This window comes from Ursus maritimus, unplaced genomic scaffold (genome assembly GCF_017311325.1).
Source record: "Ursus maritimus isolate PB19 unplaced genomic scaffold, ASM1731132v1 scaffold_38, whole genome shotgun sequence".
In the NCBI taxonomy this organism is placed as follows: Eukaryota; Metazoa; Chordata; class Mammalia; order Carnivora; family Ursidae; genus Ursus; species Ursus maritimus.
In genome coordinates this window covers 86,951-111,798 of record NW_024426452.1, presented here as the reverse complement: position 1 = coordinate 111,798, position 24,848 = coordinate 86,951, and the positions used below count along the sequence as shown (strand labels likewise).

At 43.1% G+C, this 24,848-nt stretch overlaps 1 protein-coding gene across 14 annotated transcripts in view; it reads right to left on the bottom strand.

The window, feature by feature from the left end:
* Positions 1–7,052: 7,052 nt before the first annotated feature.
* LOC103681925 (ral guanine nucleotide dissociation stimulator-like) overlaps positions 7,053–24,848 on the bottom strand; it is a 42,205-nt gene continuing 24,409 nt past the window's right edge. For 3 of the 14 annotated variants that reach the window (XM_040620929.1, XM_040620937.1, XM_040620940.1), the window contains one exon: positions 7,055–7,260. In XM_040620929.1, the coding sequence (XP_040476863.1) occupies positions 7,236–7,260 (25 nt within the window). In that variant the 3' untranslated portion in view covers positions 7,055–7,235. Of the gene's footprint in view, positions 7,261–19,566; positions 19,650–21,741; positions 21,796–21,847; positions 21,950–23,963; positions 24,035–24,848 lie in introns of those variants that run through there. The other 11 variants (XM_040620927.1, XM_040620936.1, XM_040620925.1 and 8 more) reach the window with 9 other exon arrangements.

The following is a 24,848-nucleotide window of genomic DNA, read 5'->3' as shown; positions in this document are numbered from 1 at the left end:
ATGACAGAAGTGTAAGAAAGCATCTGTCTTTCTCATAGTAAATACAGAATTGTTGTCTTAAAGCTTGGAATTGCAGTACTGAAACTGCTATTTTATTCTTTAGATTGATTCTTTAGGTTGATTTTATTCTTTTGTTAATTTCAATTCTGTATATTTTCTTAATCATTAAAATTGATTATTTAAGGATACATTATGTCTTTAACCTATGTTATCTTTTACTAGACTTCCCTCTTATTTTGTTACTGTTGGTTGGTTGGATCTAAGTCAAACATTTATTTGTCTGTGAAAAACAGAAGTTGAATTCTTTTACCTCTGTGGTCAAAATCCTGTGCATAGCAAAATGCTGGTGTGTCCCAGAGATCAGCAAGTTTTGTCATTCCTCACTTTGAAACATCGATACCCTTGACAAGAGAGGAGGTTTCACTGCCTGTGATAAGCCAGGTCCTGCCTTTCTTCAGCTTCATGCCTTTCCCTTCCTCAGCCCATCAGGTGTCCTGGCCTTGTCCTTCAGAGGTCTCCGTGTGCTGCACATAGCTCCTTCTGGTGAGCAGTTTGTATTAGCCTCTTGAGTACAGTGCCCGTCCTAGGATCCCAGAGTCTATTCCCCTACTAGGAGGAAGTGGCTACTTTTTTGCAGTTATAATTACAGTAGTTTCCTCTTATCCGTAGGATATGTTCCAAGACCTCCAGTGGATGCCTGAAACTTTGGACAGTACTGAACCATATATATACTATGTTTTTTCCTGTACATACATATCTATGATAAATTAGGCACAGTAAGAGATTAACAACAATAGCTCATAAAATAGAATAATTATAACAATATACTGTAATAAAAGTTACATAAATGTGGTGTCTCTCTCAAGTTCTCTTATTGTACTACACTCACCCTTCTTGTGATGATAGGAGATGGAAAAATGGCCACGTGATTAGATGAAGTGAGGTGAATGATGTAGGCGTTGTGATGTATAGTTAAGCTACTTTTGACCTGACGGTACTTCAGGAGGGGGATCGTCTGCTTCCAGACTGTGGTTGACCATGGGTAACAAACCATGGAAAGTGAAGATGAGGACATATGTAACGATACGTAGCGACACACGGTGATCTGTGATTATGTACAGTTAACACTATGAGGGCAGAGACCTATGCATTTTATTCACCATTGTATCCTCAGAACACTCTACAAAGCACAGTGTAGGTCCTCAATAAGTACATTTATTTAACTGAATTAATGGCAGTTTCACCAGCTCCCCTCAAGCCAGACGAGGACCTGACTAGAGATCCATTTCATCTTCTTTTCACCTTACTTGTGGAGAGAGACGAGCAAACTGGAGAGTACATAGGGGGAGAGGTTAAAAAGTGGAGTTGGGATAAAGAAGGGGGGGTAATCAGAAGGGGGAGTGAAGCATGAGAGACTATGGACTCTGAGAAACAAACTGAGGGCTTTGGGGGGGTGGGGGAATGGGATGGGCTGGTGATGGGTATTAAGTAGGGCACGTATTGCATGGTGCACTGGGTGTTACGTGCAACTAATGAGTCATCAAACTTTACATCAGAAACCAGGGATGTGCTGTATGGTGACTAACATAATAAAAAAATAATATAATAAAAAAAATGGAGTTGGGGAAAGTTAAACTTTCAGAAGCTACAGTATAGAGAAAGGAGAAGAGTCTAAGAAATATACAAGCACAACGTCCTCCCATGCCAGATCACTGTGATTAGAAGAACTACCTCTTAACTTTTGTATTAAACTTCCAATATGTGTGGGTGTGTTTACCCATCTGCTTCCCCATCTAGACTGTAAACAAAGTGAGCTGTTACCTGCCACTGAAAACTCTGATGATGTGACCCAAACCCTAACCTGACTTAAAAAAAATGTATGCTCTTGCTCAATGTCACCACCTCTATGTGCAACCACACTGACGTTCTCTGCACTTCTCCTACCTCACATTCTTGTCTCCTGCCCACAGCTGATACCCACCACTAGGGATACCTCTCTTTCCCCTTAATCCCTTCAGTTGACTACTTCCATCTCCTTCAAATCTGCACCTAGACTCCAGTAGCTGTGGGAGTCTCCTGACTGCTCCTCGTAAGCACAGAAACACACCCAGACTGTGGGTTAGGTGCCCCCCTCCCCTTACAGCGTTTGACACCCTGTCATTTATCTGCTTGTTTACTTGTTCTGTGAGTGAAGAGCTCCACCTTTAATTACTGTATCCCCCAGTCTCAGTCCAGAGCTCAAAAAAACTTTTATTAAGATGAAAATTTTAAATTAAAATCTATATAACAAAGCTTAACCATTTTAGCCATTTTAAGGAGTATAGTTCTATGGTATTAAGCACATTCACATAGTCCTGCAACCATTCCTCTAACCATCTCCAAAACTTCTTGATCTTTCCTAACCCAAACTCTACGCAATGAACAAGAACTTCTCATTCCTTTCTCCCACCAGCTCCAGGCAACTACTTTTTGTCTCATGAATTCGACTAGATACCTCGTAGGAGTGGAATTGTCCAGTATTTGACCTTTTGTGACTGTCTTATTTTACTTAATGTCCTCGGGGTTCATTCATGTTGTAGCATGAGTCCAAATTTCCTTCCTTTTTAAGGCTGAATGATGTTCCATTGTATGTGTGTGCCACGTTTTCTTTATCCATTCCCCCATCAGTAGACATTTGGGCTACTTACAACTTTTGTCTGTTGTGAATAATGCTGGTATAAACACAGGTACAAAAATAACTTTTTGAGACCCTGTTTTCAATTCTTTTAGGTAGATATCCAAAGGTGGCATTGCTGGATCATATGGTAATTCTGTGTTTAATTTCTTGAGAATAACTTCACATCAGCTGTCCTGTACATCAGCTGCATGCATTTTACATCCCTTCCACCAGTGCACAAGGGTTCCAGCTTCTCCACATCCTCACCAACACTATTTTTTGCCCTTTTCCCTTTTTATTTATTTATTTATTTATTTATTTATTTCCTTATTTAAATTCAATTCAGTCAACTTATACTGTATTATTATTAGTTTCAGGGGTACAATTTAGTGATTGATCAGTTGCATATAATACCCAGTGCTCATTACTTCAAGTGCCCTCCTTAATGCCCATCACCCCGTTATCCCTTCCTAGCACCCACCTCCCATCCAGCAACTCTCAGTTTCTTTCCTAGAGTTCAGCGTCTCTTGTGGTTTCCTCTCTATTTTCATCTTCTTTTATTTTGCCTTCCCTTGCCCTCTGTTCATCTCTTTTGTTTCTTACTTCCACATATGAGTGAAATCATATGGTATTTGTCTTTCTCTGACTGCCTGACTTCACTTAGCATGAAACCCCCTAGTTCCATCCACATCATTGCAAGTGGCAAGATTTCATTCATTGGGTTGGCTGAGTAATATTCCATTACAGAAATATATCCCACATCTTCTTCCTTTCTAAAAAATTAATTTATTTTTATTAGTTTCATTTGTCAAATTTAGTGATTCATCAGTTGCATATAACACCCAGTGCTCATTACATTCAGTGCCCTCCTTCATGCCCATCACCCAGTTATACCTTCCCCCAACCCACCTCCCCTCCAGCAAACCTTAATTTGTTCCCTAGAGTTAAGAGGCTCTTATGGATTCCCTCCCTCTAGTTTTTATCTTATTTCCCTTCCCTTCCCCTATATTCATCTGTTTTGTTTCTTAAATTCCACATAAGTGAAATCGTATGGTATTTGTCTTTCTCTGATTGACTTATTTCACTTAGCATAATACCCTCTACATTCATCCACATCATTGCAAATGGTAATATTTCATTTTTTGATGGCTGAGTAATATTCCAGTGTGTGTGTGTGTGTGTGTGTGTGTGTGTGTGTGTATCACTTCTTTATCCATTCATCTGTTGATGGACATGACGTCTGGGCTCTTTCTATACTTTAGCTATACTGTGGACATTGCTGCTATAAACATTGGGGTGCAGGTGCCTCTTCAAATCTGAATTGTTGTATCCTTTAGGCGAATATGTAGTGGTGCAATTGCTGGATTATAGCATAGTTCTATTTGTAACTTTTTGAGGTTACATTCCCACCAATAGTGTAAGAGGGTTCCCCTTTCTAGGCATCCTTGCCAACATCTGTTGTTCCCTGACTTGTTAACTTGAGCATTCTGAGTGGTGTGAGGTGGTATCTCATTGTGGTTTTGATTTGTATTTCCCTGATTCCAAGGGATGTGGAGCATTTTTTCATGTGTCTGTTGGCCATTTGTATGCCTTCCTTGGAGAAATGTCTGTTCATGTCTTCTGCCCATTTCTTGACTGGATTATTATTTTGGGGGGGAGTATTGAGTTTGATAAGTTCCTTATAGATCTTGGATACTAGCCCTTTATCTGATAAGACATTTGCAATATCTTCTCCCATTCTGTAGGTTGTCTTTTAGTTTTGTCGACTGTTTCCTTTGCTGTGCAAAAGCTTTTTATCTTGATGAAGTCCCGATAGTTCATTTTTGCTTTTGTTTCCCTTGCCTTTAGAGACATGTCTAGCAAGAAGTTGCTGTGGCTGAAGTGGAAGAGGTTGCTGCCTGTGTTCTTCTCTAGGATTTTGATGGATTCCTGTCTCACACTTAGGTCTTTCATCCATTTTGAATTTATTTTGTGTATGGTGTAAGAAAGTGGTCCAGTTTCATTCTTCTGCATGTGGCTGTCCAATTTTCCCAACACCATTTGTTGAAGAGAGCGTCTTTTTTCCATTGGGTATTCAGTCCTGCTTTGTGGAAGATAAATTGACCATAGAGTCGAGGGTCCACTTCTGGATTCTCTGTTCTGTTCCATTGATCTATGTGTCTGTTTTTGTGCCGGTACCATACTGTCTTGATGATTACAGCTTTGTAATATAGCTTGAAGTCTGGAATCATGATGCCTCCAGCTTTGGATTTCTTTTGCAATATTACTTTTGCTATTTGGGGTCTTTTCTGGTTCCATACAAGTTTTAGGATTGTTTGCTCTGGGTCTATGGAAAATGCTGATGGTATTTTGATAGGGATTGTGTTGAATGTGTAGATTGCTTTGGGTAACATAGACATTTTAACAATATTTGTTCTTCCAATCCATGAGCATGGAATGTTTTTCCATTTCTTTGTGTCTTCCTCGATTTCTTTCATAAGGTTCTATAATTTTCAGAGTACAGACCATTTACCTCTTTGGTTCTGTTTATTCCTAGGTAATTTAATGGGTTTTTTGGGCAACTGTAAATGGGATCGATGCCTTCTCTTTCATCTGCCTCATTCTTAGTGTATCAAAATGCAACTGACTTCTGTGCACTGATTTCATATCCTGCCACTTTGCTGAATTCCTGTATGAGTCCTAGCAATTTTTGGGTGGAGTCTTTGGGACTTTCTCCATAGAGTACCTTGTTTGACTTCTTCTTTGCCAGTTTGGATGTCTTTTCTTTCTGTTGTCTGATTGCTGAGGCGAGGACTTCCAGTACTATGTGGAACAACAGCAGTGAGAGTGGACAGCCTTGTCATGTTCCTGACCTTACGGGAAAAGCTCTCAGATTTTCACCATTGAGGATGATATTTGCCATGGGTTTTTCATATGTGGCTTTTATGATGCTGAGGCATGTTCCCTCTATCCCTACACAGCAGAGAGTTTTTATCAAGAAAAGATTTTGTATTTTCTTAAATGCTTTTTCTGCATCAATTGAGAGGATCGTATGGTTCTTGACCTTTCTTTTATTAATGTGGTGTATCACATTGATTGATTTGCAGATGTTGAACCATCCTTGCAGCCCAGGAACAAATCCTAAATGGTCACGGTGAATTATCCTTTTAATGTACTGTTGGATCCTATTAGCTAGTATCTTGGTGAGAATTTTTGCATCGATGTTCATCAGGAATATTGGTCTGTAATTCTCCTTTTTGGTGGGGTCTTTGGTTTGGGGATCAAGGTAGTGCTGGCCTCATAGAAAGAGTTTGGAAGTTTTCCTTCCATTTCTATTTTTTGAAACAGCTTCAGGAGAATAAGTTATTAATGCTTCTTTATATGTTTGGTTTCCGCTGGTAGGCCATCTGGTCCTGGACTCTTGTTTGTTGGGAGATTCTTAATTACTGCTTCAATTTCTTTGCTGATTATGGGTCTGTTCAGGTTTTCTATTTCTTCCTGTTTCAGTTTTGGTAGTTTATATGTTTCTGGGAATGCATCCATTTCTTCCAGATTGCCAAGTTTGTTGGCACATAATTGCTCATAATATGTTCTTATAATTGTTTGTATTTCTTCAGTGTTGGTTGTGATCTCTCCTCTTTCGTTTGTGATTTTGAGTCCTTTCTCTTTTCTTTTGGATAAGTCTGGCTAGGGTTTATCAATCTTATTCTTTCAAAGCATGAGCTCCTAGTTTTGTTGATCTGTTCTACTGTTCTTTTGATTTCTATATCATTGATTTCTGTTCTAATCTTTGTTATTTCTCTTCTCCTGCTGGCTTTAGGCTTTATTTGCTGGGTTTTTTCCCCATCTCCTTTAGGAGTAAGGTTAGGATGTGTATTTGAGAATTTTCTTGTTTCTTGAGAAAGATTGGTATTGCTATATACTTCCCTCTTAGGACTACCTTTGCTGCATTCCAAAGGTTCTGAACTGTCGTGTTTTCATTTTCATTTGCTTCCATTTTTTTTTTTAATTCTTTAATTTTCTGCTTGGCGCCTTCATTCTTCAGTAAGATGTTCTTTAAGCTCCATGTATTTGTGGTCTTCCAAATTTTTTCTTATGGTTGACTTTAAGTTTTACAGCATTGTGGGGGCACCTGGGTGGCACAGCTGTTAAGCGTCTGCCTTCGGCTCAGGACGTGATCCCGGCGTTATGGGATCGAGCCCCACATCAGGCTCCTCCACTATGAGCCTGCTTCTTCCTCTCCCACTCCCCCTGCTTGTGTTCCCTCTCTCGCTGGCTGTCTCTGTCTCTGTCGAATAAATAAATAAAATCTTAAAAAAAAAAGAAAAAAGAAAAAAAAGTTTTACATTATTGTGGTCTGAAAATATGTAGGGAACCATCCCAGTCTTTTGGTACCTGTTGAGACCTGATTTGTGACCCAGTATGTGATCTATTCTGGAGAATGTTCCATGTGCACTTGAGAAGAATGTGCATTCTGCTCCTTTAGGATGAAGTGCTCTGAATATATCTCTAAAGTCCATCTGGTCCAGTGTGTCATCCAAAGCCCTTGTTTTTTGATGCAAAGAGTGAGATCTTGTTGATTGTTGATCTTCTGCTTAGATCATCTGTCCATTGCTCTTTGCAAACTGAAGGGTAAGAAATCAGAGAAAGACAAACCTTATGAGACTCTTGACTCTGGGAAACAACCTGAGGGTTGCGGAAGGGGAGTTGGGTGGGCGGATGGGGTAACTGGGTGATGGGCATTAAGGAGGGCACGTGATGTAATGAGCACTGGGTATTATATGCAACTGATGAATCACTAAACTTCACCTCTGAAACATATACTATACATTAATTTAAAAAAAAAAAAGCAGGTAGATAGAGCAATGGAACAGAAGAGAGAGCCCCCAAATAAATTCACACATACATGGATAAATGATCTTTGATGAGGGTGCCAAGAGTACACAATGAGGAAAGGATAGTCTCTTTAACAATCAACAGAATGAAAAGGCAGTCTATAGAATGGGAGAATCCAATTGCAAACCTTGTATCAGAAAAGAGACTAGGGGCCCTGGGTGGCTCAGCTGATTAAGCATCCAACTCTTGATTTCAGCTTAGGGCATGATCTCAGGGTTATGAGTTCAAGCCCTGCTTTGGGCTCCATACTCATTTTGGATTCTGCTTGAGATTCTCTACCTTGTCCTCTGCCCCACCTACTACTTGCTCACTCTCTCTCTAAAAAATAAAATCTTTAAAAAATAAAAAAGAGGCTAATATCCAAAATATATAAGAAACTGCTACTAATCATTAAAATAAAAGTGTTTAATCCAGGGGCGCCTGAATAACTCAGTTGGTTAAGCATCTGCTTTCTGCTCAGGTGATGATCCCGGAGTCTTGGAATCAAGTCCCACATCAGGCTCCCTGCTCAGCAGAGTCTGCTTCTCCCTCTGACCCTCCCTCCTCTTGTGCTTTCTCTCGCTCTCTCAAAATAAATGAATCTTTTAAGAAAGTGTTTCACCCAACATAAAAATGGGCTAAATATTTCAATAGACATTTTTCCAATGAAGAAATACAAATGGCTGACAGACATATGAAAAGCAGCTCAGCATCATTAATCATCAGAGAAATCCAAATCAAAGGACAATATCATGTCACCTGTTAGGATGGTTTATATATATGTTGGTAAGAAAATGGAAATTTGAACATTCATATACTGTTAGTGAGAATGTAAAATGGTACAGCCATTATGGAAAACAGTACTGAGTTTCCTCAGATAATTGCAAATAGAACCACCATATGATCCAGTAATCACATATCTAGGGATACATCCAAAGGAAATGAAATCAGTAGATGACCCTAGTATTTGTTATGATAGTCACCAACTCCTGTGTCGTGTTGAATTCAGAGGAAATAATTTTATCTTCCATCACTATTATGTTAACTATAAACTGTAAGTGTCCTTCATCAAGTTGACAAAGTCTTTCTTAATTCTTATTTTGCTGAGAGTTTTTAAAATCTTGAATGTATGTTGAATTGTCCTAAGTGCTTTTTCTGTATCTGCTGAAATGATCAAGATTCTTCTTCTTCAGTCCATTGACTTGGGAATTACTGTATCAGTTTCCCATTGCTGTAACCAATTACCACAAATGTATTGCCTTCAAACCTCATAAATATAGTGTCTTACACTTCTGCAGGTTAGAGTCTCATATGGGCCTCACTGGACTAAAATAAATACGTCTGTAGGGTGTTCCTTTTTGGAGGCGCTGGGAGAGAATCTGGTTCCTGGCTTTTTCTAGCTTCTAGAGGTTGTCTACACTCCCTGCTTAGTTGCCCCTTCCACCTCTAATGCCAGCAATAGCTGACTGACTGCCCCACATCCTAGTGGACTCTTCTGCTGCACTTCCACTTTTAATGACCTTGTGACCACTTGGATAATCCAGGATCATCTCCTGATTTTAATGTGAGCTGATTGGCAACCTAATTCCATCTGCAACTTTAATTCCCCTTCCCCATGTAAGGCAACATGCGGGCAGATTCCAAGGATTAGAACATGGACATTTGTGGGGGGCATCATTCTGCTAGAGATGGTACCCAGGGCTGAGTGTCAAGGAGCAGGGACATATATGAATGCAGGAGCCCATCTCCCCATGGTGCCTAGGGAGAGAATAAGAGGGACTTAGGGTTGCCCCTTTCTGGAATCTCAGGGAGCAGAGCTCTTGAGCATCTATACACGACCTGTGCCCCTCTCATTGTGCTCCTCACTTTCTGCACAGATGAGAGCTGAACTTTTCTGGGTGGAAGATTTGTGGGGGGCCCCTCATTCAGCTCTGGTCCACTCCCTCATTCACCCAACTCACTGTTCTACTTGTCCCTCCCCCGTGCCAGGGTCTGTGGTCCAGGTGGGGTTGACTCAGCCACCCTCAGTGTCCAAGGGCCAAGGAGAGATGGCCACCAACACGTGCACTAGGGGAGCAGCTCAGCTTCAGCAACACCTGGGCTTTGTTGCCAAACTCCTGACCCCCAGATTTGCAATTGCCTCTCAGAAGAGCTTCCTGGGCTCCAGGTCAGGCAGCCAGGCTTCTTGATCTCTGGGCTTCAGCCTGGAAAAGAGGCTGATTATTACTGCTTAGTGTGGGACAGCAGCTTGATGCCTACATTGTCCTCAAGGCCCACAGGGAAGTGAGATAAAAACCTGTTGGCTGTCTGTACCTTCTCACTGTCCAGAGTTATTGCTGTCATTTTGTGGGCAAGTGGCTGCTGCTGAGTTCTGGAGTAGTGTAATGGGGGCCGTCCTTTCTCCTCTGGTTCTCTGATACTGTGTGGTTGATGCACCCCCATTTCTAAGATCCTGGGTATGGTTTGCTGACCCAGCTGTCCACAATTTCTGGAGCTTTTGGTCAGATCACTCAGTCCTGCACTGGAAGTATTGGTGTGGATTATTATGTTAGTGACTGGAACCAGCTTTGCTCTGGGAAAAAAATGCAGAGTCCCTCTTCTTCCCTTGAAAGTTCTGCTTCCCTCCAATTTCCTGATACCATATGTGTACACCCAAACAACAGACCCAATCAACCCTTGGGTCCAGTATCAGGCAGAGGTTAACTGGCGTGTGCCAAAGAGGGCTGGGTGGTCCCTCCCATTCCTCAGAGTGGAGCACCCACAAGATGTGCTTAGCGCTCTCTCCCTCTCCTTGAGGCCTTCCCTATTTTGTCCCCCAATCAGGAATGATGGAGAGAGAGCAACACAGGATGAGGTGAAGGGGATCCCCCTGACTGCCACAGTGGAAAGTGGGTTGGTCTTGGCTGATCTGTCATGGTCTTTGGTCCTTCTGCTGTTCTGAATCTGGAACAAGTTCTCTCTGAGGTTGGGTTCCCTCTGGATCCCCCTCTACAGTGATCTACAATGGAGGAAGAAGCTGTGGAGGTCACTTCACTGAGTGCAAGGCTGTGGAAGAGGCTGCAGTCTTAAGAGGAGGCTCCTGGGCAGTGAAGAGACCCCACTCTGGGAGGAGGGGATAGTGGACAGGTGGATGGGCATGCAACTCTCTCTCCAAGGTCCCCTTCTGTATGTACATCTGGCCCTAACACAGCAGGAGGAGTTGTGGGCCTGCCTTGCCACAAACCCCTGGGGTACATCAGCTGTGGGAGGCCATCAAGGGGAGGGGAAGGATCTGCATGACTTCCCTGTCCTCCCTTTGAGTGGGGCCAGTAGGTAAAATCAACTTTGGGCCCCGCGGGAAGCAGAACTCGAAGGGTCTTTCCATCACAGCCTCGTCCTCTTTCCTCCCCACTCCTCTCACTCTCTGCTCAGGTGATTTGTTGACAGTGGATCAGGGGAGGCCCTGCCACTTCCTTCTTATAGACATCATATGACCTCAGACTCACCATCCCTGTGTCTCTTTCCATTTCAGGGCCCTGGGCACAGTCTACACCGTCTCGGGAATCTCAGTGTCGGGGTCTCCTGGACAGAGAGGTGCTGTGTCTCGCACTGGGCTCGCAGTGCGTCATTGGACTTTGGCACAGGATGAATGCTGTCCTCAAAACTGTGACCCTCTGAAGCCCCCGCACTTAGCTTCCTCTGGTATTCTGGTGATGCATGCTGCTTCAGTTAGTTGTGAAAAGTCCTATTCAACGGAAAACTGAGTATATTTAGAATGATGTGTTCATTGAATAGATCGATGTAAGAAGTGACCTCTAAGGATTCATGTGTGAGTTCTTTTCTCTAGGAAATTGTCTTGATGACTCATCCCATGTCTTCCGTGACTGTAGGATTAACCATGCTTTTTTGCCTCAATTTGGACAAGTCACTTAACTCCTTTGCAGGTAGGCTGCATGCAGAGGTGACCAAACTTATTTTACAAGTTTGGACTAAATGAACAAATGCATTGACTGCTTAGGACATGTGGAAGACCCCTGAGGGTGGGTCTTTGGAAAAACCCTGAGAGACCGTGGTCAACCTGGCCGGGAGGGCAGGGACACCGCAGTGCTACTATGTATCCTACATCCTCTAGACTCCAGGAGAGACATCCAGCTGTAGCCACCCATGTTTTAAGAAAAAGTGGCAGGGAAAAAGACAAAATGTCAGACACAAAAGAAAGAACTGAGAAAATAATGCCCATAACATAGGTTGACTGGGGTTGACTGTGACAATGGAGAGAGACAGCTGTGACAAGACAAGGATCTCAGAGCTGCAGAGAGGCGCATGCCTCTCTGAGTGATCATGATTTGCTCAGAGGACATGACCCAGTAATGTGAGACTAGGCTGTCAGTAGGCCACCAACCAACATTTAGTGAAGGGTAGCATGACAGATACATCCCAAGATCTTACATGAATACAACTTTTCTCTCTCCTCACAAATGCCCCCTTGAGGAATGACTGTTAGTCCTGTTTTCGACATGAGGAGACGTCTCCTAGAAATGTTTTTTGATCCTGCTGTGTGTCATGTGGTGTGAATGGCAGAGCGAGGCATGGTGCAGACCATGCAGATTCAGATCCTGCACCCTCCCCACTGCAACGTGTTGTCCTCACTGCACTGTCTCTGGAGAATCTCTGTCCCGTTCACCAGGTGCAAGGAGGTAAGTGCAGGATTACTGGTAAGAACTTCACATTCTCTCCCTCCATGGATCCTAATTATTCTTGGGAAGATATACATAAAATAACCACACAATAAAAAGTTCAACTAATAGGAGATCCCTGAAAAAGATGACCTGGGCACAGCTCTAGTCAGGGAGATTTTGGGAGGTTCTCTGGAAGAGGGGCTGACTGAACCCCTATCTGAGGAATGCATTCAGGGTAACTTGGGGTGCAGCCTGGGTAGTGGCTGGAGTGGGCAGTGGAGGAGGAGGTGATGCCTGCAGAAAGAACATCGTATGGATGGAATCAGGAGGCGATGAGGAAAGTTTGAGGACGAGGCGATGGGAGGTCAATGTGACTGGAGCTGTTTCGCAGTCAACAGACAACTCGTAACCAACCAAGCAAACCGCATGCTGCCTAGACACAGCTCAGTGCGGTCAACTCAAAGCCACAGTAATGCTGTCGTGAGGCTCAGACTTCCACTGTGACATGAGGCCCAGCGAGAAGCCGAGTCCTTCCCAACCCGTCTGCTGCACACACGTCAGTGTGATGTACGTGTCTGGAGTGGTCTCCAGGCAAACAGGATGATGAAAATCAGCTACTTCCTCTTGACTGCTCTAGCGAGGCCTTGGGCAATTTGGAGCAATTTTACATGTATTTTTTTAATTTTTTTTTAAAGATTTTATTTATTTGACAGAGAGAGAGACAGCGAGAGAGGGAACACAAGCAGGAGGAGTGGGAGAGGAAGAAGCAGGCCTCCCGCCAAGCAGGGAGCCCGATGCGGGGCTCGATCCCAGGCCCCTGGGATAATGACCTGAGCCGAAGGCAGACGCTTAACGACTGAGCCCCCCCGGTGCCTGTACATATATTTTAAAGATACAGTGTGGATTTAGAATGATAGGCAGTTTTACACCATATCTTGGAATCTCTGTATATCTTCATGTTTTCTTTCTATATAGTACAAGCCTTATCAAGATAAGTAAAATATACATGACCAAAGATAATTGATTTTATTCCCAAATAACTTTCTCTATGACTGTGAAGATGAATTAAGTAAACTTACAAGTTCAAGAAATCATACATATATTAAATATCCAAACTCTACCATTACAAAATTGTGCATATGATAAGCTTTAGTTTTTTTTAAGTTGGAGGAAGAATATAACAACAAAGCCCTGTTTAATGACCTAAATTCAACCTGAGGATCTGGTTGGTCACTATTATCCAGAGGTGCCACGTCATATTATTCAGTATACGATTTTAAGAAAATTCTTTTATTTTTTTAAAATTTAATTCCTTTTATTTTTTAATGTTTTTTTAATTATACTATGTCACTCACCATACAGTACATCCCTGGTTTCTGATGTAAAGTTCGATGATTCATTAGTTGCGTATAACACCCAGTGCACCACGCAATACGTGCCCTCCTTACTACCCATCACCAGCCTACCCCATTCCCCCACCCCCTCCCCTCTGAAACAAATGTTGAGAAATCGATCTTTCTGATAGCGGAGTAATATTCCATTGTATATATGGACCACAACTTCTTAATCCAGTCATCTGTTGAAGGGCATCTCGGTTCCTTCCATGCCTTACCTATTGTGGACAATGCTGCTATGAACATTGGGGTGCATATGGCCCTTCTCTTAACTACGTCTGTGTCTTTGGGATAAATACCCAGTCGTGCAATGGCTGGGTCATAGGGTAGCTTAATTTTTAACTTTTTAAGGGACCTCCACACTGTTTTCCAGAGTGGCTGTACCAACTTGCATTCCCACTAACAATGTAGGAGGGATCCCCTTTCTCCACATCCTCTCCAGCAATTGTTGTTTCTTGCCTTGTCTATTTTTGCCATTCTAACTGGCATAAGGTGGTATCTTAGTGTGGTTTTCATTTGAATTTCCCTGATGACTGATGATTTTGAACATTTTTTCATGTGTCTTAGCCATTTGTATGTCTTCATTGGAAAAGTGTCTGTTCATATCTTCTGCCCATTTTTTGATTTGTTTATTTGTTTCTCGTGTATTGAGTTTGAGAAGTTCTTTGTAGATCTTGGATACCAGTCCTTTATCTGTAGTGTCATTTGCAAATATATTCTCTGCCTCTTAGTTTTTTTGACTGTTTCTTTGGCTGTGCAGAAGCCTTTTATCTTGACGAAGTCCCACAAGTTCATTTTATCTTTTGTTTCTCTTGCCTTTGGAGATGTGTCATGAAAAAAGTTGCTTTGGCCGATGTCGTAGATGTTGCTAATTCTCCAAAGTCTGTATTCTTTGTCACGTGTGACCACTGTAGTCCCTGCTCAGCTCTATGGCGGTCAGCTATTGGCCGGAGAGAGATCTCACGAACAGCCTAGAACTAAGTCATTCAGTCTTTGTCGAAGGGCTTCGTGAGCATGTTGAATCGTATCTTCAAAATTCAGCTGGTAGCTGAAAACCTTCATTGTTGCTTGTGCAGAACATCCAGGTCAGGCAGGGGGAGAGCTAAGGGCCTTCTAGGGTCTCTCCTGGGTATGCTTACAGTGTTCTAGATTCGTAAGAATAAGTCAGAACTTTTCAAATCCCCTCATGGAAATCTCATTTTTTGGTGGTCCAATAAGCATGCCAACATATGCACAAAGAAAAGTCCCCAGAAAAATAAAAGACAGGGAATGAAATATAAAATAAGTAAAAGATAAAATAAATAAAAGAGAGGGACAGTGAAGATATGTGAAGTAACAATAGCCAAAATCTCACCAAATTTCATGAGAAACATTAATAAAAATATTCAAGAAGTTCAAAAAAGTCCAAGCAGGATAAACCCACCTCATAATAAAATTGTTCAAGGCCAAAGACAAAGAGAAAATCATGAAAGCAACTAATCATTTACAAAGGCTCCTCAATTTTATGGCTAATTTTCATCAGAAACCAGAGGCCAGAAGGCAGTGGGATGACATGAAAAGTGCCAAAAGACAGAAACTGTCAGCCAAGAGCTCTGCATCTAGCAGATGTCTTTCAGTAATAAAGGAGACGTTGAGACATTCCCAGATAACATTTGAGAGAACCCACTGCTTTCACAAGGCCTACAAAGAAATACTAAGGGCCCTTCAAGCTGAAATGAAAAGACAACAGAGTAACTTAATTCTACATGAAGAAATAAAGAGTTGCATAGGTTAATATACAAGAAAGTGTAAATATATAAGTATGTATATGTTGGCTAATGAATTTAAATAAAAAATATAAAAGTATGTAAGATGTGTATAATTGTAAACAATGTATTATTTTCTCCTGATTTAAAAGGCACCACCTGAAGTCAATATTATAAACATGCTGACGAGCACACAGTGTATAAAGATATAATTTGTATGACCATGGCAATAAGGGGAGGGTGTGCATTGAATCTACATGAAGGTAGTTTCTATATGCCATGGAAATTAATCTGGTATTAATCCAATTAGAATGTTATAATTTAAGGTGTTAATTATAATCTGAGGGAAGCTACTAAGAACATAACCCAGAATATATAGCAAAAGAAGCACCATGGAAATGTATTCGGTACGCTAGAACATAACATAAAAAACCGGTAATGGAGGACTATTAGAAAAGAGATGACATATACAGCCAAAAAACCAAACCAAAACAAAAAACAGATACCAATGCTAGCTGATTAGTAATTAAATATTCATGGATTATATACTCCAATTCAGAGGCAGATATTGGCAGAATGGATTTAAAAAAACCCTATAATCTCTATTTGCTGCCTATGAGGGAGTCACGCTTTAAGTCTAAGACAGAGAGGTTGAAAATAAAAGGAAAATAAATGCTAAGCAAGTAGTAACCAAAAGAGAACGAGACTGGCTTTGATAATATAAGACAAACTTTTATGACATTTTTCTTCTAGAAAAAAAAAGGACATTTTATAATGACAAAAGGGCCCATCCTTCGAGATTATGAACGTTTTACAAGAGAACTCCAAAATACATAAAACAAACTGACAAAAATGAAGAGAAACAGACCCCTCAACAATTGGAGACTTCAATATTCAACTTCCAATAGTGAAAAGTCATTTCTTGTGATGCTCACAGGGTGGGAGGAGTAGGGGCTGAGATCCATATTTCATGGTGCAGGTACTGAAATTTAGAGATTAAGTGACTTTCTCAGAGTTGCAGCTCAACTGCAACTGAATGATGGTTCTGAGTCAGGGGATACAGACGGTTCCCTGGAGATAGAGATCCCTGATCACCTGAATACGAGATCAGGTCCTGGACACCTGAATTGAGCCCTTTCCTCACTCCCTTGCTCATATCCTCTTGCCCCAAGGTTTCTGCAGGCAGACACCTGGTATGTCAAGGAGGTGCCTGCACCAAGAGGATGGCTCAAATCCTGACCCAACTCCTGGCTCTGTGTTTCAATCCCTGACTCAAAATACATTGTCTTTCCTCCAAATGAAGAACAACCCCTGATGGAGTGGGGGGATCTGAGCATGTCTCCATCTCCCCTCACTTGCCCCCAGCACTTGATTCTATCTGCTGCCTTTCAGTGAGACTCCCTGGTGGTCAGGTGATCACCCTGAATGACCAGTAGTCTGCTTGCCTCCCAACTGGCTCAGAACCCAGGACATTCTAAACCAACTGCCCACGTGACAGTTGCCCAAAGAACTAGCTTCGTCTTCAACTGACCAAACTTGGATGATGAGCAGTTCATTAACTAGGAGAGGGGTCTGCCAGGCTGGACTTTTGTGGCTTAGTGGATGAAATCTACACACCTCCAGTGTCTCCCTGACTATCTGACCCACCCTCAGAGCAGCCACTACGGAAGGCATGGCTGAGAGCAGGAAGTAGCCACACTGGCCCTTGAGTATGCACCTTCCCTGCTCACTCCTTCCTTTCCAACATCCAGTGTCTTTTGTACAAACTACAGTCCTTCTTCTTGAATCTAATTACTGATTTTACTCCCATGCCACCTTCAATGGAGTAGTTAGTGGGGGTGATATTTGTGGCCCTACCATGTTGTTTGGTCAGATGCCCATTTCAATGTGGCTGAACCACTGTGGGCACAGCCAGCAGAACAGTGGACAGCCAGCAGATCTTCTTAAACACAAATAGTTATATTGTGAATCCCGTGTTTGAATCCCTTATGATCTTTTTCTTTTTATAACCTGAGCCACAATCCTAGAAAACATACTGAAAATAGAACTGTTGATATGCAGCTGAGAGAAGACCCTGGGAGCACATTCATTCATTCCTATGCTGCACTTCTGTTCTATGAGCAAAGAGGGGTATTATGATCTGTGATGGGGCTGTGATTTTATGAGGATGAGACAATGTAGAAAGGCAGCACAGCACAGGGACGGAGAGAGAGAGAGAGCATGAGAGCTGGTGTCTGGTGGCTGGTATCAACTCATGCTAGAAGACACATGTACCTGGGAAAGTTACTTAACCCCTTTGTCCCTGGTTCCCTGTTCTGCGGCATGAGGCCTATTTACTAGTATTCCCTTACGAAGCTTAATATAAGACAGTCCAGACATCACCTGGAGAAAATGACCGGTGCTGCGTAAGTGCTGTGTAAGTGTTCCAGCATTAACTGTCTGCAAGAATAAGCAAGGAATACAGGAGTGGCTGCCTCCGGAGAGGAAACTCGAACAGATACAGGGCAGGGGAGGGTGCAAGGTGACATTTCAGCCCTCACATGGGCATGATGCTTTACAGCTCATGGAGAGTATCTGTCATCATTTCCTGTCATCCCCCATCATCCTCATGGGTTATGCAGGGTAGGTGCTGTGACCCCTGTTTTGTGATTCATGGCTCTAAATTGTAGAGATTTTAAATGACGCCTGGAGTCACAAGGCTGATGACAGATCTGAGATAGGAAAGTAGTTGTTTCCTTGGGGACAGAGATCCCTGAACAACCCCCACCGCCTCCCCTGAGTCCTCCAGATCATGTGCTGGACTTCTGAACCAAGGGCTACCCTCCCTCCATTCCCCAAATTTTCCTGCCCCAAAGTTGCTGCCAGGACATAGAAGGTGCTGGAGCCAAGAGAAGGGCACATGCCTCCACCCAAACATTTCAATCTCTGACCCAAAAGCTATGATATTTTCCTGAAAGGAAGTCCCTTAACAGGTCGGGGGAAAATCCCTCCTCCTCCCACATCATCACACATCAGCTGCCTCAAGGCAGACCGACGGTGTGACCAGTGGTCTGCTTGACTCCTATGTGGCCCAGAGCCCAGGATTTTCCAAGCCAACTTGCACATATAACTCCTCTCTAATGAATCAGCTTGGCCTTCAAGAACCAACCCTGGATGAACCACTAGCTAATGAGGAAAGTGACCTGATGGACTGGTGCTTTGCTGGTTTAATAGATGAAGCTGACATGTCCTCCACTCTCTTCTGACCACTGATCTGAGCAATAGCCTGAGCAGGCAGAGCCTACACTCTGAGTGTGCACTTCCCGCTCCCCAAACTCTGAAGTCTCTGTAGACTCCTCACCCTTCTCTAGACCTTGCAGTTGCAGGGAGAGAGTTTCTTCCCTCTGCCACCAAATGTTCATTCCACCAACCCAATGGCATTGTCCCTTCTCACCACTGTCCCAGGCAGCACCCAAACACCCAGTAATCCTGTTCACATCAACCAATGGAAATCACTCCATGAAATCCCAGTTTCATTCCTTTATAAAAACTCTGTGGATTTATAGACCGCTGATGTTTGGTTTTGGATCTTGACATCTACATTCAGAAGAGTTAACCTGTGATTTCCCTTTACTGTGATGTCTATTGCTAGGTGGCATCCAAATTCTCCTGATCTGATGAAAGCAGTGTAGGTGTGTTCCCTCTGCATATGTTCTCTGGAAGAGGATGTCGGAGAGTGGCATCACTTCTAAAACACTTTGTAGAAATCAGAGGAAACGATCTGTGCCTGAGTTTGTTTTGTAGAAAAAAATAGTTTTACGTTTGTTTTTTAATTGATGTTTACTTTACATATTGTAAAGTCCCCGAATCTTAAATGTCTAGCTTTATGGTTTCCTGTAATATAAATGCATCTGTTGCCAACACCAATTTGACACACAGAGCATCTCCAGGACCCTGGCAGCCTCCTATAGAAGGACTTAAGAATAATATCTAACTTATTAGGTTACATGAATAAAATCATCTACTCCATGTATAGTCTAGGCACGACGATTACACATAATTAGCTCAGAAAGAGTGTGGCAGCGTCCTTGGAAGGTAGTTATGTTGCCTGTATGTACTATTACCACCACCCTGTCTCCGCTTTTGTGGCCGCATGCATCAGCGGTCACCCCAGTGTTTGGTTGGTTTTCCTGCGGTGCCAACAAGGAAGTTAGGGAAGCAACGGAGAACATGTGCACTCGTTTGCTTTACCATTTTCATCCCAAGCGCCCTGCACTCACATTTCCTCTTCCTGTTCTTCTTTGCCCCAATTTGCTTTGTCTTTTCCTTCTTTTGAGTCCATTACAAAAAAATTTGTTCACAGCTGAAAGGAAGACAAGAATCAGGCATAACCAGAGCCACCCAGGGCAGGTAACCATTAAGTGGAGGATGCTGAGAGCAGATCCAGAATTCCCGGGGCCCCTCCAGCAGGGACCCTTCCGACTCCCAGCCCAGCTCCTGGCTGGGGCCATTCAGGGCTGCGCAGCAGGAGTCCGTGGTACAGACCCAGCGTAAGGGGCCAGAGCAACACTAAGAATGTGAATGAGGTAGGCTGCAGGAGGTTTTATAGACATTGATCCAAGGACCTTAAGTGCCTGTATGAGACCACATACTACAGGATGAGAATTATAAAGAGGGAATGGGGGAAGAGCTACAAAGAGGAGCTTATAGATAGCAAAAACAAAGTGAAAAGAGAGGAAAGAGGAAATAAATTGCATGCACAGTTTTGCTCCCTGCATGTAATCCTGTGCATGGATAATTGTAGGAGTGGGGAGGAGGAAGCCTTGGGAAAGGACGGGGACAGTCAGGGTTGGGGTGAGAACTTGGACCCACTGCTCCTGGCAGGATAAAGGCCGACCTGGGGATGACTCTGTCTTCACCTCTGCAATGAGGGAATGGGTCTCTGTGATCTGCAACATATTTTTTCCAGCCTTCAAATTTCATAACTGTGACCATGAATGAACTCCTGTGTCATCTTGTCCTTACAAGAAGGCAGTCACTATCTGCATGCATTTCTGTGTGTGATGTTGCCTTCCTCAGTACTCATGACTCAGTACTCCCCTTCCACTGCTCTCCACTATTTAGTGTTCATCGTCCTTCTCCGGGTCAGCCTCTACCAGCCATGTTATTTTAAAATATGGGGACACCGGAGGAATGATCATGGGTACACTGCCACCCTCCCTCATCAATCAATTGATCAATTAACCAATCCATCCAAACCCAGGGGGCACCTGTAATGGGACTGGGGTTTTGTTGGGCCCTATGGGACAGAATGGCAATGAGTTCCACATACTACCTGTCCTGGGCCTGGGGTAATTGCAGTTACTTGAAGATCGTTCTCAAAAAATCCCATAGGTTTCCTAGCCCCCTAGAGAGCATGAACATGAAATCAGAAGTAAGCTAACTTGTCTAAATTCCCTTAGTCTATACGTGGGGCAACAGGGGCTCTACAGCTGATGCGATCACATAAACAGACACTACCTGCCACAGTTTGCCCTGAACCTTGGAAGGACTGGGAGGGTGGGCTTTGGGCAGGCCTGGGGTAGGCATGACCAAGGTGTGGGGGGCAGGGCCAATGTGTGGCTGAGGCAGTGGGTTCTGAGAGGAGCACTGACTCCCTGCCCTGCTGCCCAGAGAGAGGTCGTGTCCTGTGGTCAATGCCAGGTGACCGGGTCAGCAGGGCTGTAAAAGCGGGTGTGTGAAATAGGCCCAGCAGCTCCTCATACAGTCCTCTAGAATCCCTGCCGGCCATGGAGGGTCTCCAGGGCAGCTGCACATGGGCCTCTTTCAGATGGAAGCACATTCACAGTTCAGACTTGGGTGAGGTATGGAGGCTGGGATGAGCTAAAGCACATTGGAGCATATGCATAATTCCAGAGGAAAGGTTCTTCAACTCACCTAGCTATGGAAGTGGCCTTTAAGGAGGAGCAAACAGGACAGGAACATAATGTTACTAGTCCTGTACGTTAAAAGGGAGAGAGTTGACCTCTCATCTACCTCCTGGCTCATGCTAGAACTTTGTATCCAGATTCAAGTGTCTGTTGGGTCGCACAGGATTACATCCATCAAGGTTAATAACAAGAAAGATACCAAAATCCCAAGAGGTGCTAATGAAACAGAACCTAAGCTTTGACATCTGGCAGTGGGAAAGAGAAGGAAGTACAGGTTTCATGGGAAAGAATTTTTAAATAGGAAAGCAAAAATGATTGCAAACACAGCACACCTGATGCCTATGGACTCCATTCCTCTTACTAATATGTCATTAAAATATGAAATGAACAAATTAGACTTGTACATATATTTCCCTACCCCTTCTGCTTTCCTATCCACCTTCCTCAGTCTCCAGAGCAGCAGGTGCAACCCAACTGTACCCGGAACCCTCTTGCATTGCTTCCTACCTGAGTGTTGTTCCCTACCTGGAGAGTCATCCTCCTCACTACTGGAATCTTGAATGCTCTCCACAAGAAAATCTATAGAAACACAAATATGATATATAGAAACACATCAATTAGAGGGGCTCACCCTTTCCTCCTCCTCTAGTTGAGGTTGTGTGGGTCATACGGCATCAACCTGATATTTCCTGTGGGTTCTCAGAAGTTCTCTATACTTGGTGGAGTCAGAGCCCTTCAACAAGAATTGATCACAGTTACAAACCTTCGAATGAGACAGAGATGCTGAATGAATCAGCTTTCACACTCTCAGTTCTACAGGCACATTGCAGCTCTTACCTCCAAACTTACCACCTGAGATTCAAATTAGTATGGGCACATTTGAAATGTGGCTAGTGTGACTGAGCAATGTGGTGTTATTTTAATTCGCTGAATGTTGGTGTAAAATTAATTATAAGCAGACACATGTGGCTAGAGGCTAGCACCCTGGAGAGCACAGTTCTAGAATCCAAAGATGAAAAAGAGGTCACTTGCCCTCCGCTGGTTGTTTCTTGGTTGTAGTTTGCTGGCCTGATCTGATCATTCATGTATAGGCATTTCTGGGCTCATGCACACATGACAGGCACAACTTAAGACTCTGGGACACTAAACAGTAAGGTCAACCACCAGGTCCTAGAGGAAGCGACCTACAGAAATCCCAATGTCACTGCATAGAAACAAACAAACAAACCCTAAAATATATATGGAACCACAAAGGACCCCTAATAACCAAAACAATCTTGAGAATGAAGAACAAAGATGGAGTCCCCACACTTCCTGACTTTAAAGCATATTACAAAGCTACGGTAATCAAACAGAATGGTACTAGCATAAAAACAGGCCGATAGACCAGTGGAACAGAGCAGAGAGCCCCCAAATAAACTCACACGTACATAGATAAATGATCTTTGACAAGGGTGCCAAGATTGCACAATGGGGAAAGTAAAGGAGGCATGGAGTGAACACTGACACTCCCTAACCCAGCTGTTTAGGAGATTTGCAACAAGGGTGATGGGCACCAAGCTAAAAGCCAAGTTTTACTTTAAATTCCTATTTGCCACTGTATCTTGGGTATGGACTTACAGGATTTGAGCATTTCTCATGGTATGGTGATGTCATAAATTACATTAAATTATCTTCCTGATTCTTAACTGCTCTGGGCCATGTACAAGCAATGACCTCAGCTATGACAGATGTTGGCCTGCACTGTCCTACATGGGGCCTCTTAGCTCTCAGAATCAGTGGACTGACCAGGAGCATGTGGACTTTCTATGTGAGTTTCACTCTAATGACTATGCCAGAGCTGGCTGTTAAATCCATCTATAGTTGTTCTGGGTTATGTGACCATTGAGGCCACCTTATAACGTGGTCAGTGTTTGGGACATGTGTACACTTTAGTACTTTGGGAGTGTACACGGATGCTGAAACCCCCCTGCTCTGTGACTAACGATCCCGTAGCTGAGTGATAAGTGCAGATCAGTAGCACAGAGCATCAGCAACGGGGATACAGGCCTAGGTCCACACTTTGACTTTCCTCCTTAGGAGGTCAAGACCTGGGACAGTCTTTTCTGCTCTATCTCCATCTGAGGAAGGGAACATTCAACAAACTTCCAGGCACAGTTGTGGTGATGGAGGAATTCGGGATTGTATGTGAAGTGTTCAGTGGTGAGGAGATTATTTTGCAAAGTTGACACTTGCATTGTTCTGTGTAAGTGGGAAATACCTCCTGAGGAAACACACACATACTCAATACACTCACATTTACATTGACACCACATAGACACCCCTTAGCCCTCACACATAAACCACACAACCTAAATGACCTAGTTGTTCTGGGGCCTGTAGAACATGGTCATAGTTCTTTACTGGACAGTTGGTTTCTCCCACTACACACTCAACCTTCATTCCTAGCAAGAACCCAGAATCAGGGTGGCTCTCCAGACCAAAGCAGACAAGAAAGCCCCACCTTTTTCATCACGTAGATTATTTCTCAATGAGTGATTATAAAAAAATGGAATGCTTTTATTTCCTGTTGAATTCATCTGCAATTAAAAAAATGCAAAACACTATGAGGATGGCATCATCCTAAACACTGCTGGTACAAGTCTTTTGTTCTCTCTAAGAAACCTGATGGGAACCAGTGGTTGAGTCAGGGGCCCCAAAACAAAGAAATGAAGCAAGGTTTCTATTTTGGACGAAGTCAAGCTTACCTGGGGGAGAGATGGGACCCCTTTCTCTGCCTTGTCACTGGAAAGGTCCTCCAATGGGCACTCCAGGGGGTCTGGGGGACATGGAGTAACTGTCAGGACACCGATGGTGCTGCTCAGAAATTACTCAGGGAGCTCTGATTGATGTGGACATGGGGCAAGAGGGTATGGATGTGATTAAGAGGCAAGGTGAGCTGCTGATGTCCCATCCTCCTTGGTGTATGAATGAAGGCAAAAGAGAGGAGCAGGAAGGGAGTGAAAAACAGAGCTTTTGGCTTTCTAGCTAAGTGGAATCTAATTTATGTGAAATAATCCATCTAAACAGGGTAAACACTCAAAGATACAGACATAATGAAGAGAAGGGCCACATGCACCCCAATGTTCATAGCAGCAATGTCCACAATAGCTAAATCGTGGAAGGAGCCGAGATGCCCTTCAACAGATGACTGGATTAAGCAGATGTCCATATATACAATGGAATACTACTCAGCTATCAAAAAGAATGATTTCTCAACATTTGCTGCAACATGGACAGCACTGAAGGAGATAATGCTAAGGGAAATAAGTCAAGCAGAGAAAGACAATTATCATATGGTTTCTCTCATCTATGGAACATAAGAACTAGGAAGATTGGTAGGAGAAGAAAGGGATAAAGAAAGGGGGTAAACAGAAGGGGGAATGAAGCATGAGAGACTATGGACTCTGAGAAACAAGTTGAGGGCTTCAGAGGGGAGGGGGTTGGGGGAATGGGATAGACCGGTGATGGGTAAAAGGAGGGCACGTATTGCATGGTGCACTGGGTGTTATACGCAACTAATGAGTCATCAGACTTTACATCAGAAACCAGGGATGTACTGTATGGTGACTAACATAATAAAAAAAAAAAAA